The 17,613-nt window shown below is 29.1% G+C and overlaps 2 protein-coding genes and 2 long non-coding RNA genes across 4 annotated transcripts; 2 read left to right on the top strand and 2 right to left on the bottom strand.

The window, feature by feature from the left end:
- The first annotated feature begins 2 nt into the window (after nucleotides 1-2).
- Nucleotides 3-1,681, top strand: LOC115888743 (UPF0454 protein C12orf49 homolog). Its single transcript, XM_030908578.1, has 4 exons — nucleotides 3-222; nucleotides 274-424; nucleotides 510-661; nucleotides 732-1,681. Exons 1-4 carry the CDS (start codon nucleotides 121-123, stop codon nucleotides 936-938), a joined length of 612 nt encoding a protein of 203 aa, XP_030764438.1. The 5' UTR covers nucleotides 3-120; the 3' UTR covers nucleotides 939-1,681.
- LOC115888741 (probable isoaspartyl peptidase/L-asparaginase CG7860) lies at nucleotides 1,085-5,709 on the bottom strand. The gene is given in 8 exon segments (XM_030908575.1): nucleotides 1,085-1,823; nucleotides 2,078-2,212; nucleotides 2,807-2,984; nucleotides 3,042-3,225; nucleotides 3,354-3,471; nucleotides 5,105-5,223; nucleotides 5,225-5,305; nucleotides 5,608-5,709. Coding segments are annotated over 7 exon segments (936 nt in total). The 5' UTR covers nucleotides 5,290-5,305; nucleotides 5,608-5,709; the 3' UTR covers nucleotides 1,085-1,686.
- A 3,806-nt stretch (nucleotides 5,710-9,515) lies between these two features.
- LOC115888744 lies at nucleotides 9,516-11,174 on the top strand. The gene is made up of 3 exons (XR_004051299.1): nucleotides 9,516-9,800; nucleotides 10,287-10,421; nucleotides 10,592-11,174. It is a non-coding gene; the product is annotated as an uncharacterized LOC115888744 (long non-coding RNA).
- A 2,538-nt stretch (nucleotides 11,175-13,712) lies between these two features.
- Nucleotides 13,713-16,181, bottom strand: LOC115888796. Its single transcript, XR_004051315.1, has 3 exons — nucleotides 14,979-16,181; nucleotides 14,261-14,342; nucleotides 13,713-13,814 (listed from the first exon to the last, which is right to left on the bottom strand). It is a non-coding gene; the product is annotated as an uncharacterized LOC115888796 (long non-coding RNA).
- Between the last annotated feature and the right edge of the window lie 1,432 nt (nucleotides 16,182-17,613).

Below are 17,613 nucleotides of genomic sequence, written 5' to 3'. Positions count from 1 at the left end.
AGCGAAAGAAGAAGAATTATGACAGCTAACCTGAAAAGGTAAACATGTTGACATACATTATGAAAAAAGTCCCAAAAATTGTTATTTAGTAGAAAAGATGCTTCTGCGGACATTTAAAAAATGTGGTATGCCGCTTTCATAAGATTTGTAAGGCGTCGAATCTTTTTAGGACTTATTTTAACCCTTTCGTTGTGCTACTGCATCTTCAGTTACATTGGCAAAGTAGGTCTGCAAGGTATTATAAAACTTATCGTAATAAGAATATGCTTTTAGTCTGAATATACCGATAACGACGATGTAATACTTATAAAAAGGACACAGCCGTTTATTTGGAGAACTTTGCAACAACATAATACAACAAATGATGTAGATGCGAACTGTAGGAATTCGGTACAAGGAAAGGCACTTATAGTTGATGACAGAGGTAAGCAAATATGATTATATATTATATTATAACTTTATTAGTTTATCAATGGGTAGAGGTTTATTGTCTGTTTTTATATAATCAGGCTATGTTTGTCCAAGAAACCAGATTCTAAGCAGCGGATGTTGCAACATTGAGTCTCAAAATGTCTATCAATATACTTGCGAGACTTGCAACACAAATAAATGCTGCGCAATTTACGAGTACTGTATTTCGTGTTGTTTACATCCAGATAAGGTAAAGCTATAGATTAACTTAATCATTGTTTTAATAAAAAAAAAATGAACAATCATCGATTGTATTTCAGAAAGATGTATTAGAAACGATTTTAAAGAAGGCCACAGAGCAAAACAACGTACTGTTTGCTTCCGTGACTGATCACTTTGAGTTGTGTCTGGCAAAATGTCGGACAAATTCTCAAAGTGTTCAGCATGAAAACTCATACAAGGATCCTAAAGCAAAGCATTGCTATGGGGAATCGGCACCAAGTACAAACGATATTGAGGATGCTTAAGACATTAATTATTCTCTTTTGGCAAGTGCAATTCTATTACAAGTAAGCTAACGAGCCTAAGTGCCAACCTTTTTATGTTTTTAACCAATTAGAATATTTTCTATATTATTACTGAATTTTTGGTAGGTAATAATAACTTACATCAGTTAGAATATTAAAATAGTTTAATGTTCTGTCAATAGATTAAATTTGGATTTTCTAGTCACTTTATTTTAATTTCAAAGAATTATTAAATGCTGTTTGTTTTAAATTAATTTCACATACATTATCATAACATTTATGGTTACTTAATATTTATGTATTAATTTTATATTGCTTTTATAGCTTATTTTCATTTAAATGTTACATATAAAAATTTTGGAATTTTTTTTTATCAGAGTATACAATATTCAGAGTGGACCTAAAATTGATTAATACTTAGTATTAAAATAAACTTTTAACAATTATTTCACCTTATTTGGAGTAGAAAATAGACTTATCACTCCGTCCTTAATTTTTTTATATACAGGGTGTACGTTAGTGTGCAAAAAACTTCAGGTGATTGATTTAATGTAAGTTTTTTACTCATATTCTTTACACCCTGTATATTACATTCACTAGTTCAAACATATCATAGTTAGTCAAAAAATTCGGAATTTTTATTTGCAATATTTAATTTTACGCATAATGTACTAAATACATTTTATTTAGTTGTGATAATAATTAGTTTTAAGTAGAATAAATCTTAATATATGATAAAAAAAGGTATCTATTTTATGGTTTCTACCATATCTTGTCCTTGTTCGATGCCGTAGTGGAGTTGGTTGCCTTTTATGTAGCCCCATGACATCCTCCTGCTGGTGAATCCAATTCCTATGTCGCCATTTTTTGAGAGTGTAATAGCACCTAAGTTAGAAAAAAATATATATTTTAAATTTACACTTCAATACAATATCAGAAATTCTATTAGTACTTTTGAAGTGTATTTTTTTAGCGCGCATAAAAGTATATTATGTTAAAAAAATGATTTGCGCGGCGCAGCCGGTGTTTACGCACCTTAAGAAGTAAGAATCTCCGTTCATACAGTGTTTATTTTAGTGTTTTCATGAACTTTCATAAATTTTTTGCTTGATATTTCAGCTTTTTTGTTTAATATTTACCTGCAGTATTTTTCAGTCTTTTCGTCATTTTTTCTAATGTTTCATTAGTAGCCTCGTTAGCACTATTATTTGTGTATTCCATATTTTTTATTATGGCATGGGCTAAACACCATTTAGCTATTGTCTCGCCATGACCTGTAAATAAAGATTTTTTCGTTTGAATAATACACTATTACATTTTTTAAATAAATTGAAAATAACCGAGTTATCTAAATTTGAAAATTCAAAAAATAATGAGAACATTTTGAGAAGCGCCGGTATCAGCGGGATCTCAGCTTACTTGACGCCCAGTGTTGCCGCATGAACAAAAAATTATACACTTAACTTAATTGAAAATACTTCGTATTATCATGATAAAAGAATCTGCAATAATTATTAAGATTTATCCTGTTATTTTAGTTGCAAATAACTGTAAAATATATTATAATATATTTTACAGTTATTTGCAACTAAAATAACAGGATAAATCAATAAAAAAATATAATAATAAATATAATATAATATAGCCACTGTGCGTAAAATTACTGTCAACTAGGAGGTGGCAACATTGAAACACTGTGATACTCCTTCTAGGAATTTTAAGTGAATCGACCTGCGGCCTGCGGCACTAAAAAGTTTTTTAAATAAATTTACTGCAGATTTTCAAGGAGGTTGTAAATTATTTTTTTGGTCAAAAACACTTCTTTGGGAGACACGCTGTAGGTATATATATCGTGTATGAATGTATACCTGTAGTAGAAACCGCACCCACATTGTTGTCTGCGTAAGTTCCACAACCAATCAGCGAAGTGTCGCTGCTTCTTCCTACCATTTTACCACTTATGCCCCCAGTTGACGTGGCAGCGGCCAGGTTGCCATATTTATCGATGGCGACGGCTCCTACAGTGCCTACGTCACCACCAGGGTTCTAAAGGAATATATTTAGAAAACTTAATCTTAATAACTTAACACAAGTTTTTTTTACCTGGTCGCCGATTTCGGTTCTCAGGACTTTGGTCTTTTTAAACTCTTCAAAGTCCTTCTGGGCTTGAGGGGAGACCAAAGTACCTGGTGGTACCCTGGGTGCTCCCTGTTCTACCGCAAATTTGTAGGCACCTGCACCCGCTAGCAAGACATGAGGTGTTTTTTCCATTACCAGTCGGGCCAAACTAAAAAATAAATAAATAAAACGATATAATAAGGGGGCGTAGCTATGTTTCTGTCATTTTTTGGATGTCATCTGTCATAATCGACCTTCCTTTTGGACAGACATTAAATATAGGACCAAAAATCAAACCTTATAGGATGTGCGACGTCTTTGACAACTGTGACTGCTCCGGCTCCTAAGTCAGATCCCACCATAATACTGGCATCCATTTCTACCTCTCCTTCTAGGTTTAGAACTGATCCATAACCTAACAAATATAATTATTACGTAACGTACCGTATGATCGAAAAAAAAACGGCTTCAGCTATGGCTATGAAATGAAAATCGCTATTATTTTATATGTAAAATTATATGGGGAATGTCATCGATCGTCATTTCCAAGCCAAGTGGACGTTGTTTTTTTTTCGGTCATACGGTATGTTTTTTACATTGAACTATTTTTTAAATTATGTGAGTTGGTTATAGTTCAACCCCAGAAACACGCCTATGAGGTTTTATTTCAAGAAAAAAAAAATTTTAATTTTTTGAAAAATTTTTTGGAAATTTTTTTAGTCTTTAGTTAAAAAACATAATTTCTTGTTAATATGGCAACATAGGTAGTAGATTAAATTTGCAAGAAAGAAAATTCAGAAAAGATCCAGCGGTTCTCTGATCCATAACCTAACAAATATAATTATTACGTTACGTACCGTATGATCGAAAAAAAACGGCGTCAGCGATGGCTATGAAATGAAAATCGCTGTCATTTTATATGTAAAATTATATGGGGAATGTCATCGATCGTCATTTCCAAGCCAAGTGGACGTTGTTTTTTTTTTCGGTCATACGGTATGTTTTTTACATTGAACTATTTTTTAAATTATGTGAGTTGGTTATAGTTCAACCCCAGAAATACGCCTATAAGGTTTTATTTCACGAAAAAAAAAATTGAAATGTTTTTGAAAAATTTTTTGGAAATTTTTTTAGTCTTTAGTTAAAAAACATAATTTCTTGTTAATATGGCAACATAGGTAGTAGATTAAATTTGCAAGAAAGAAAATTCAGAAAAGATCCAGCGGTTCTCTGATCCATAACCTAACAAATATAATTATTACGTTACGTACCGTATGATCGAAAAAAAAACGGCGTCAGCGATGGCTATGAAATGAAAATCGCTGTCATTTTATATGTAAAATTATATGGGGAATGTCATCGATCGTCATTTCCAAGCCAAGTGGACGTTGTTTTTTCGGTCATACATGTTATTTATATTGAACTATTTTTTTAAATTATGTGAGTTGGTTATAGTTCAACCCCAGAAACACGCCTATGAGGTTTTATTTCACGAAAAAAAAATTTGAAAATTCGAAATTTTTGAAAAATTTTTGGAAATCTTTTAGCTAAAAACAGAATTTTTTGTTAATATGGCAACATCGGTAGTAGATTAAATTTGCAAGAAAGAAAATCCAGAAAAGATCCAGCGGTTCTCAAAATTTTAGCAAAATATTTTTTGGGAAATTTTTAAACGATAAAAGAGAAAATATGTTTCTTTTTTATCTATAGATCTATCACCCCTTAAAATACTTGCAGTTATTTCTGGGACACCCTGTATACCAGGCCAGTCTGTAGAGTGATTAAAGGAGAATTATTCAGTGTAGCGATTAAGGGTTAAAGTAGATGCACTTATTTAAAAACACTCGGTATAACAAAAAAAAACTTATATGGAAACGGTAATAAGTAAAAATTTATATGAAAAAAGTTTATTTGGTATTGATTTACATACAGGGTGTTCCTTGATGACATGCTAGTCTTTTCTCTTAAATATGGTCCTTAAATATTAGCAAGTCATTAAGGAACACCCTGTATACGTATGTACAAGTTTTATACTAGCAAAAAATTACCACAATTGAATGCTTCATTTAGTTCCATAACCCTAACAGCTTCTTCCACAGCATCCAGTGCGGTACCTCCATCTTTCAGTATCTTAAATCCAGCTGTTACTGAATTTTTGATGCCAGCATGTTGGATTTACCCTGGAATCAGGTATATCCCCAGCTCCACCATGAATCAGTAATATTGGTTCCATATTTTTATATTTCGTACTGAAAAAAAAAGGTCGAGATGATACGAAGCAGAAACGAAAGTGCTTAAAACTTGAGATTTATTTAAATATGTTGGCAGCGATAAAAGTGAATAAATATTTGTTTTTATCTTTGTGAATGCAAGATGATATTAAAATATCTTTTATACAGAAAACAGTACCTAGAGTATTTTTATTTCGAGTTGTTTACTGTTAAAGAAAATAACTTGTCATTATAAAAACATATTTTTTATCTCGAACACTAATATATTTTTTTTTCATAAAATATGCTTTATAATCAAAATATTAAATTAATAAACTTACTGACTCCCTAGTCATTAACTGTAACCTATTTTCGGAGTATTTATTATATATCTATGTGTATTTCTGTTCGATTTACTTTCACTAAAGATGTGGAAGTATCAGAGAAAAAATTTCCTTACCTGTAAAATGCTAGATTAAAAAAAAGGTTTATTTTGATTTAAATGACTTGCAATTTTGACATTTTTATTTATATACTGGTCAGTATAAATTTGACGAATAAAAATTTTTGATGTACCTAAACATTTTTAAATAAAAGATAGCACAATATTTTTAAATGTAAATTAATAAAAAAGTTAATAAAATATAACAAAAATATAATATTTTCACATTCTATCATCCTTGTATATCTAAGAATATATAAACAAGACTATTATTAACAATATAATTTTTATAATACCACAAACCCCACAAACTAACTTGAATGTGAATAATTCATTGCTCGTTATAGTAATTATTGTTTTGGTTAAGATTTCTTTGAAAAAAAATCTACAGCTGGTTGGTGGATTGCTGAAATAATAGTCAAATTATCATAGTATAGTTGTATTCATTTAAAACTTCCCAATATGGCGGACTTCAGTATGGGAGGCTTAAAAAACGAAAATCTCTAGACTGGAATCGACTGCAGTTCAAATCGTTCAAATTGATAATCTGTGGTAAATCCAATTGAACTCTGACACTTGGCTGACATTGACGTTTACGGTTCCTTTTTCTAAATATTTTCATTATTTTTTGAGTTTTTATTCACAAATTCTACTTTCTACTTGACCTTGTTCTTTTTATTTAACCTGCAGTTACTAATTATAGTAGTTATAAATAATCTTTTTCACCGATCAAGAGGAGGAATAGGCTGGAAGATATTCAAAATGTGTAAACGCTTAAAAATGTATTAGAAAACATTGACTCGTCCACAAATTCGTGAAAATAAATTAGTCCAGATGTTTGTAAAAAGGTCTCTAATTATTTTGAGAAGTTTCCTCGTATCAGTAATTTTCAGGTTTGTAATATGTATATGATAATAAATAGATTAAAACTTATATTTCAGGAAACAGCGCGGGCATTACAGATTGTTGTAAATCAGTTTTAAAATATAAAGAAGGTTTAAAACAGGTTTAAAAGTTGAGTTAGTAGAGAAGACCTAAATAAGGTAATGTTGGTTTGTTAAAAAAAAACCAAAGATCAAATAACACTTGAAATATTAATTGTAAGTAGTTTTTTATGAATCTGTTTGATATCTATTGCATTGTTTTTTATATATTTCTTGAAATATATATTTTTTTTACTTTACAGGATACACAAGGAATAATAAAAAATACAGTTACTCACTAAAACCACTTAAGGTTTGTAATAGATGTAGTTAGAATATCAAACACCAAGCCAAACCAAAAATTATGTTTTATTTTACTGGTATTCCTCACATTTGAACGGAAAGTCATTTCATAAATAAGCAGAAGGACATTGTATAGTACACTCTATATTAATAATTAATATATAAAAATTCTTTTTTATCCTATACTTGTTAGTTGGGCGCATCACTTACTAGGTATAAAATTTAGTACTGATTCCAAACCTATAGTTGTGGTTGTGACATATTCTGATGTGTTTCTGGCATTTTAAAAATAAGTTAATATTTAAACAAACATTTATGGCTTTTCTGACAGAAGTGTGAACACAAATTTAATAAAGGTATAATGTGGATAATGTTCTGATTATTAAAGTTTGCATGGATGTTTTTGTATGTTTTTATTTTTAATAAAGTATATTTAATGAGTTTTTGAGTATTTCTTTTTCCCTCAGAGGATTGTGTTCTAATCTTTATATATAAATTTTCATAAATTATATTTACAAAATTTATTACTTTATAACTTTTTGATAAAGACTTTGTAGATGATACAGTTTAACAGTATATATTATTATTATTATTATAAAAACTATTTAAATAAGATGTTTGAAAATATATAGCTGTTTTTGCCCACATTAATTCAATTTGTGATTAACAGTACTGAAATAAAAACAAATTAAGAGAAATGGGGTGATCTATCAACTATAACATGAAACGCATCATCCTATTTCTAAGTCTTCTATTAATTTCACTTATTAAACAAATATATATTATTCAATAATCTTGATAATTCTAGGATCTCACAGATATCGTCAAAACATGAAAACAAAAATTCACTTCCTATAGTTCTTACGTCCCTTTAACTGAAATATAAGTAACAGGGTTAATATTCTCACTGAGAAAGTTTATAAAATACTTTTAAAGTAAAATCTCCTCGGATCTGCGGTAAAATACCTTTATTCTTATTAAATAATTTCAATAATCTATGTTTTTATTTATGACAACCACCTAATAACCTAACTTTAACGTCAACTTGACAATCCTGAAAAATGTTATTGTTAACCAAAGAGTAAATCAATTTCTGAATTCGCTAACGCCAACTTATTTTTCATTAAAAAAAAATCACCAATTTTCGTAACTAGGTCGGCCATATTGAGGAACTTTTAAAAAAATTGTACTATATAAGGTGTAAAAGTTTACTTGTTATGGTAAATATAAAACGATATCTAGATATTCCTAACTTTAGCCACAATATTTTGATTTTTTTAAATCAATATTTTTTTTGCGTATATTGAGTTGCCTATAATAGAGGGGGAAATGTCAATTATGGATCCGTTTTGTTTTTGTTTTGAATAAAATTAAAAAAAATTTATTGTTTGTATTTGCTATTCCTGAATTTTATTCCTATTTCATTTAAATATCGAAGTAATAACTTATTAACACCCTTAATGGCAAGTATTTCAAGGCTCTGCATTACAATTACTCTAGCAAAATATTTTTTATAGCTAGAAACTAGAAACATCCCTGAAACAACATGTAATCAGATGTAATCAATCAACTGAAGAGTTTTCAGTCGAGAAATTCTTAAATAAAATAAGCAGAAATCTTAAAGTAAGTAATAAGTTTATTTAAAAATATGTAATAGTTTGTATAGTAAACATCTGTTTATTTACATTCAGTTTCAATTAATAATTACGAAATATTAAAAATTAAGGTATTATTAACTGAATTATATTTAATCTACTATCACAATGCCAAAGGATATTTTGCAGAAGAGTATGTACAAATTACATGCATTAAACATATACTTCCTAAATTCCTTCTGTGCTAAATTCCTAACAGTACAAAATACAATTCGCGTGTTAATTATTTTTTGATGAACTACTATACAAACTTTTAAAACTTATATATCATTATTTTAATATACCTTTTTTCCCAAATATATTTAGATTATTCAAATTTAAATAAGAACGTTTGAAAAAAATTTTCTTAGGTTAAAATTTTAAAAAAATGTCAAATATTCATCAGAGATGGCGCTATTTCATCACCTTTTCGGCCCTTCAAATTACAGATTTCTTGAAATTACTTATAGATTAATGTGGAAGTTTAACTACTGGTGAATAGGTGTCGCCATTGCCTCCAGAAAATAGATATCTGTAATATTGTGACGAAGTTTAACCTTTGTCCGCTCGATGGCGCCATAAGCGATTTTAGTTCCAAAATATTCCACAAGGATAAACTGGCGCTGTAAACAGTTAACCGCGCTTTATTAAAAATTTGAATATGCGAATATATTCAGCCTTTTTGAATACTTCAGTCATATCAAAACACAGTGAAATTTTTTAACTTAAATTCTAAAAAATATAAAATATTATAAAATAATTTTAAAACTAAATTTACATGCGACGTGCAACCAGTAATACAAACATTAGTAATAATTGTGATTGGTTAGTTCTGAATTGTCATTTGATTTTCACGTCTGTGTTGCCAAGATATTAAAAAAGTCCTGAAACTAATTTAAATCAATATATTTGTAGGTATAAAACGAATTGAACCGTTACTAATATATGATAAATCCATTAAAAATATAATACAAATATTGTTTCAGTAGAATAAATAGTATTTTTAGACACAGCTTGGACACAGCATTATTTTTACATTAAAAAATTATCACCTTGTTATTTACATGTGTTCAAACTGACAACATTGACAGTGTGTCATTTTCCGTTGTACTCGCAGCATGTCCTGGCTCTTACAATTTTCGAATTTTCTGATTTTCTGTGGAACAAGTGGTTTTTCTGTGCATTATATTAGTTTATGTTGTTCCTTAAGCCTTGTTACACCTCCTGAAAATGTAAGTGCTCATTATTTTCTATAGTTCTTTTCCCTTTCAAATATTTCAGTTACATCATCTTTAAAAGCTTATATATTTTTCATATTTTCATGATTTTCTTTTTCTAAATTGAGTATATGGAAATATATATACTTTCTTTAATGTCTCTGTTGTACGTTAAACATTTAGTTACCCTGAGTATCGCTTATTTAGAGACATTGGATATTTTTTGGTCAAATTTTCTTTGGTATAGTTTAAATATGTTTTGCATTCCTAATTTTTTTAGGTGTTTATGTACAGGAAAACAAGTTTTTGCTACGTTGTTTAGAATAATTCAACGTTAGTATACCTAAAGAGGCTGCCATTCCTAATAATTATATTATATTTTCAGATAATAAAAAAAAACGTTTACACTTCACATGTTTACTATATACTGCCACACTGCCATCATATTTTAGATAAATTTGTATTATTTTAATATAATTAATATAATTCTTTATTTTTTAGGAGCGTTATTAATACACCATACCACACCGATAAATACCACCTAAAAGGAGATACCTAGGTTACCCTTTATCTAATCCAGATGTTTGGCCATCATTCTGATTTACGAGATTGGTTTTCTATTATATATGATTGAAAGTAAGTTTAATATATAATTTAAAAATAATTTTAATAAATTTCTTAAATGTTTATTAACGACTAACCATATTTTTAAGATATATTTAATATTAATATAAATAAAAAAAAAATAAACAAAACATTATAGCGTAATTAATGAAATGTAATACTTTTATTTCTTATTTTTACAGATTTTGTACAACAAATCAATGGATGTATGCAGTTCCAGGACAGTTAATTGATCCTTTTGATGAATATTACCAATAATGAATCAGGAAATCAATTTTCCTGCTCCTATTGACCAGATATCTCTATTTGTTTTTAATACTTAAAACTTCTTTCCCATTTTGCATTTTGGCCTACCTCTCATTTTTTTATCTGTCATATTTTTTTACTATTGGAATATCATCATTGTCAACTCTATAAATTCTTTCAGTGATTGTCTTAAACATTTACATATTTTTTGTCATTCTTCTGATTGTTTTCTAATACATATTTCATCAATCTATTGCCTGTATAGAATTATAGCTTTTTTCCATTTTTTCCAACTATTTGTCCAAACTAAAATTTATTTATTATTTTATTATTAACGATTTCCAACTATTGTATCCAAAATAATTCTATAATTTTTTGTGTCATTCTTCTGAGACTTTATCACTCATTTTCATGCAATTTTTTTAATTCCTCGTATCTCTATTTCTTTATTTGTCTCCTATATTATATTCATTGTATGAAATCTATTATTCTATGTATTACTGAATTACCTGTCATCATTTACTTGTACTCTTTTTGTTTGTATTGTATAATTTTATGTCAAGTTATCTCTAAGGTATTTTATTTCTATTGTCAATATAGAGTTGTAATTCTGGAATCTGGAATCATATTTTTTTTCAATTTATCATACCATACAGAGTAAAACTTAATTATTAATTAGTATAATTTATTATTTGCCTTACATGTTGGTTGTAATTATCAATCTCTTATTTGTATTATTGTTTATATTACTGCTATTTCTCCAAACATTTCTAACAAACTCTTTCAAGTCTTTGTTTCATTTCTATTGATTTCTACATAAATTGTATAGATTCTAATCCCTTTTAAAATTGTGCGTTTGAATGGGATATTGTACTGCTTTGGAACAAGGATTTTTTGGGACAGCTGCACTTCATTGCAACCACCCTCTTCAAGATGCCATTAGGTTGATTAAATTCAACATCCAACAGTAGATTGAGAATGAAATTCATCATTGAAGAGGAAGCTGAATAGTTTTAGATAAATTAACTGAAAAGTGTTTTTTTTTAATTCGAATATGTTTATTAAATACGTAATGTTATTTGTTATTGTATTTTGTAAAATAATGTAGTTATTTATCATTAATTTCATATAAAATACTTTGCGCGCACAATTTACTCTAGTATAGGCAACTAAAAATACATCAAGAATTTATATAATTTTTATTTTTGAGTAACTGAGTTAAGAGTGAATTTTTGATTTTTAATTATTAACACTTTTAATTTTAGTACAATCCTTAAGAATATACCGTATGATCGAAACAAAATGGCGTCCAGTTGGCTGGGAAATGACAGAGATATAGACTTAGTCTATATCTCTGGGAAGTGATGATTGCATGATGACATTTCCCATATAAATTTACATATAAAATGACAGCGATCTTCATTTCATAGCCATCGTTGACGCCGTTTTTTTTTTCGATCATACGGTACAGCTAATGTAACCGTGTTTTTTTCCTTTTATTACTATTAAAAAAAGATTTTTATGTTATGAAAGATTCCAATATATCTTATAATACCGTATGACCGAAATAAAATGGCTTTCAGTTGGCTTAGAAATGACGGTTGGTGACATTCCCCATATAATTTTATATATAAAATGACATCTTCATTTCATAGCCATCGCTGACGCCGTTTTTTTTTTCGATCAAACGGTATTTTTATTACAGAACCAAGAGTTTTCAGAAGGGTAGCCCGAAGATGTATTTCCCTCAACATAGACATCAGCCATGTCCATCAACATCTTGGATTTTAATATACTTTTTATATTACTCTTGTTAGTAAAATGTATGTTAATAAATAATAATTAAAAATAAATGAGTTTTATTGAACCAAAATGCACATAGAAATACTGTCTAATCCTGAACAAAAAGAAAAAGTAATTTAATTATCACAAAAATAATATATTCTAATAATAAAAAACTTTAGAGGTTGTTCTGGAATAGACAGTATTTTTATATAAAAATAATACTAACGATTACCTCTTCGCACTTATGTACTCCTGATACAAATCCGAGAAAATACAGCTTTAACAAAAATTAAACGAACATTTTTAATCCTTGCCCAAAATCACTGATTTCTATCAGGAGCACATAAGCGTAAAGAGGTGAGAAGTAAATTAAATAGCAATATTTTTACCTAGTCGGTCTTATGCACTCCTGATACTAACTCGAGAAATTCAATTTTTAGTCAAAGAGTGCACGAAAATTTTTAAAACTGGTCAAAAATCGTCGATTTCAGTCAGGAACGCATAAGGGCGAAGAGGTAAGGAGCAAATTGAGTACCACATGTAAATATAGCATCGATCAACGATATTTCTGCTATCTCTAGCACTTCGAACTCGTTTCTAAACTTCAACCCTTAATATCTCGGAAACTATAAGGGTTAGAGAGGAACGGAACTCGGCATTCGATTCACCTTTCAACCCTCTAAAAGGGTGCATAATTAAAGCGCGATCGGAGACCAAAAATTTTTTTTTCGAAAAATGAGGTAAGGGGTTAACCTTCCTTCATTTTTCCTGAAAATTTTTCTTGTCTCCTATCGCGCCCCAAATTTGCACCCTTATAGAGGGTTGAAAGGTGAATCGAATGCCGAGTTCCGTTCCTCTCTAACCCTTATAGTTTAGAAGTTATGGCCGTTTTTCGAAAAAATCTAACTCATTCGAACTCGTTGGTCCAGTACTCTAGTTTTTTACCTAGTCGAATTATTTTGACCAACTTTTGTCCAAAATCTGACCATACTGAGAATAAATGAGATCGAGGAGGTAAAAATTAGGAGCAACATTAATTTATATGTGCTCTATAAATACAAATAATTTTCTATTGTATTATATTTACCTACTCGCTCTTATATATTCCTGATAAAAATCATAGATTTTCTCAACTTTAACATAAATTGTACCAACATTTTTAAACGTCAAAATCACCGATTTCTATAGGGAGCATATAAGAGTGAAGTGGTAAGGAGATATTTGTATTAAAAATAAAACATAAATATTTTAACTAATTCACTTTATTTTTAAAACAAAACGTACAAAAATATAATACAATATATACAAGGTGTATCAAAGAAGATGCACGTAGTGGACCTCGATCATGGTACGATGTAGATGGAAACTTGTGCACTGAAAATAATAGAAAAATCATATTAGTACAGTAAATCTGTTGAAAAAAACGGCGTCAAGTTGGCTTGGAAATGACAATGACATTCCCAATACAATTTTCAATAAAGAAATACATTCTTCATCTCCAATCCAATTTTGATCGTGTTTTTCGATCGTATAAAATCGTATGACTAAAAAAACAGCGTCAAGTTGGCTTGGAAAAGGCTATCAAAGACAGTTGCCATATGATTTTGCGTCTAAAAATACCACGATTTATCTTTCGAAGCCCATTCTAACGCCGCGCCGTGTTTTTTAGAACGTATGGCACCATATAATCATAAAAAAACAGCGTTTGGTTGGCTTGGAAAAAACAATCGATTCGATTACATTCCGCATATAAGTTTATATATAAATTGACAGCTGATGAGTACATTTTATATTTAAAAAAATAGTTATTTAGTTAATACCTGTTTGGGAACACTAAGACATTATCCATAATTGTTGATAACATTCAGGCTCTAGAGGCAGGTGATATTTTTTGCGGAAAATCTGAAACAAAAAAAAGTCATTCAAACAATTTACCATTAAAAGAAGATAAAAAATAAAGCAACAAAAATGTATTTTAAGTTTGTCTCATACTTATATTAACTTAATTTGACGCAAACAGAAGTAAATAATAAACAAATATCAAGTTATAGTATTATGATTAAGCTAAAATTACAAAATACTGCAATATTATCATTAATATAATGATAACAAAGATATTTAATACCCCAAGCAGTATTAAAAGTAATTTCATAGCATTTAAAAAATTTTCCGCGCATTCAAATTTTTAATAAAGCGCGGTTAACTGCTTACAGCGCCAATTCACCCTTGTGGGACATCTTGGAACTAAAATCGCTTGTGGCGCCATCAAGCGGACAAAGATGGAACTTCAATACCAAATTACAGATTTCTATTTCAGTAAGAATTTAGCGACATCTACTCGAAAGCAGTCAAACTTTTCCATTAAAATAAATAGTAATATGTAGAAATCTGTAATTTTAAGTGCGAAAAAGAAATGAATTAACGCCATCTTTGTTTAACATAGAATACTATCTATTTTAACATTTTTTGATTTTTCTTCAAAGTTTTTATTTAAATTTGAATAATTTTCTAAATATATTATATTAAATGACTACCTACCATTACTTACAATCTCCAATGCACTGGTTGAACATCTTCATGAAGGTAAACAAGCTTCTCTAAAAACATTGATTGGAGCCTTCTTCTATCGTGTCTTAAAAGGAAGAAAAAAAGAACGAAAATAGGAAGAAAACAAGAGTTGATCAAGGAAGATCTATACAGAAAAGAAAATAGAGGACCTCACCCAAGACAAGTTGAAGCAAAGTGAGCGCCCAGCTAAGGTACCTCGGGTTCGCCAGACCCGTACTCACAAGACGTGAGCCCCTGAGACAGCCACAAGACAAGTTAAAATCTAGGACAAATAAAACACTACACAAGGTTCATTTTATTTAATTTCACCACAAAATTCGTAAAGTACTTACATATAATATTTTTTGATTTTATTCCATTGTCGTTTGGTCCTAAACGCCAAACGAACAGAAACGAGTATAAAGTAATATAAACAACTTAAAAATAACTTGCTTTATTTTATCGTAATAATTAAAATTGACTGTTCATTCCTAAACGTAAAAATTATCATAAGATACTGTGTAGAATTGTATGAACAAAGAGAGAAGGAAAAAAAAAATAAAACAAAGTTATTATCACATATAGAATGTAGACCTTATTAAGGTATATCAAGTTAAAAAAAAAATTAGGACCCTAAAATGATAAATATATACACGAACGGTGTCTCCCTGAATAAAGAGAGAACTTATAATAATAATAATAATAATATGAATCGATATTTTCGTTACTATATACGTATAAGAAATTTGTTTTAGATATACATTGCTAAAAAACAACATCGAACTCTCCTCTTCTCTGTAAAAAAATAGTTAGCCATATAGAAGCTCGTCTATCTGCTGAAAAATGTCAAGTGTCTCGAGTAATATAAAGGACTAGAATAACAAGTTAAAATATATAATTGTTAAAACAGGTTTTGTCTCGTTAAAATGATATACAGGTATAATCAAAAATAAATACTAGCTGGTCCAGTTTTTCAACGTTACTCATTTTATAAACATGTAAAAAGTATCAGTTTGTCGAAAAAATAATAAATCTTCTACATATATATGGATGAACAAAGTGAATCGGCTAAAAATTGTTCCTAAAGCAGATTTTTTTTTCTTTATAAAGCAGTTATTGTAAACAACCCTTATTTTTTTAAAGTAGGTATTAAATATTCAAAATTTTGAAACATTTGTATAAAATATGATTTTTTTTTTGTAAAATTGTTATTATAGAGTCCCTTATCATAAAATATTCAAATTGTAAAAAAAACAACCATTTCTCAAGCCAAAACACATTTTTTTTACAAAAAAAAAATTTAAAATAGGAACTAAATTTAGTTTATAAAAAATTCTTTCAATTAATTTCAATTTTGTATTTATTCCTGATTATACCATAGTTTGTTTATTTTATTATTTGAATTTCTGTTACAAAAACTTGTAACAAAAATGTCATGCAGTTGAAAACAGCAACACTGAAAAGAGATAATTTTCCCCAGATCACACCATATAAAAATGTCTTTTCACACTTTCTCATCAACGATTAGCCAGACTTATTATGTAATCATATAATTTCTAAAAAAGAAAACGTTTACCAGTATTTATATAGATTTAAACATAATAAAAAAAACAGTATAAGTATACAGGGTGTTTTCTTTCTACATCCCCAATCAATAGCTAGTATTTTGGATGAGTTGTATAAAGACATATGTTTTTATCGGACATCCTGTATACTTAAGCAGATAGTTTCAAACCGCCGTTCCTATACATGACACTTGCTGTGTCAATAGTGTTTTAACAACTGATTACAATAAAAAAATCTATTTATAGAGGTATAGAAAAAAAAGCAATACACAGGGTGGTCCGAACTGTATTTCGGAAACTTCGGCAGCATATTCTGCAGATAAAAATACAGGGTGTTGAAGTTTAATTTTTATTTCGATTTTTTCCAAATAAATTCTGAAGTAACGTTAATATTCGTCTGGGAGTTTTTTGACATGAGAAATTTGATTTTGATGTCAATACAAATCCTATTTGTAGGGGCACCACCTACATGTATTTTAACTGTTTTGAAGAACAATAACTTTTCGTTCGTACATGTATAAAACTACCGAGTGAAAAAATATACATTCCCGTGACTTTTTACGCAAAAAATGACTCTTGGTAAAAATCGCTACGAGCAACCGTTCTCAAGATATTTAGAACGGAAATAGTCAATACATGTTATTATTGACAAAAAATAAATATGTTGAGTAGATAGGTATAGTCTGTGAAACGAATAACTTTGAATTTGACAGTTCCCGCGGACTCTTCTAGTGTTAATTTTATTAGGTTAGCAACTTGCTGCCATGCTGACGCAATGCCGTCTCTAATAGAACAGCCTCGGAGCGAGATTTATTACGTCACGCTAGTTAGATACTACGGATTAATAAATATGTTGTAGAATACATGGAAAACATAATCATTCCTCCTATTTTTGGTTTGTATTTTAAAAATGATATAGTTTACATGAAATATCTACATATATAAAATGCTAATGTTTATCTGTGTCGCCTCTACAGAAGTAACGACTTGCTCTAGAAAGTTGCTTTTTTTACTAAAAGATAGCTAATTGGCTCTTCTAAAAACCGTCGTCGCCGGATTTT

This window comes from Sitophilus oryzae, unplaced genomic scaffold, assembly GCF_002938485.1.
Source record: "Sitophilus oryzae breed Bouriz unplaced genomic scaffold, Soryzae_2.0 scaffold_808_pilon_pilon, whole genome shotgun sequence".
Taxonomy (NCBI): Eukaryota; Metazoa; Arthropoda; class Insecta; order Coleoptera; family Curculionidae; genus Sitophilus; species Sitophilus oryzae.
This window is presented reverse-complemented; position numbering and strand designations above follow the sequence as displayed.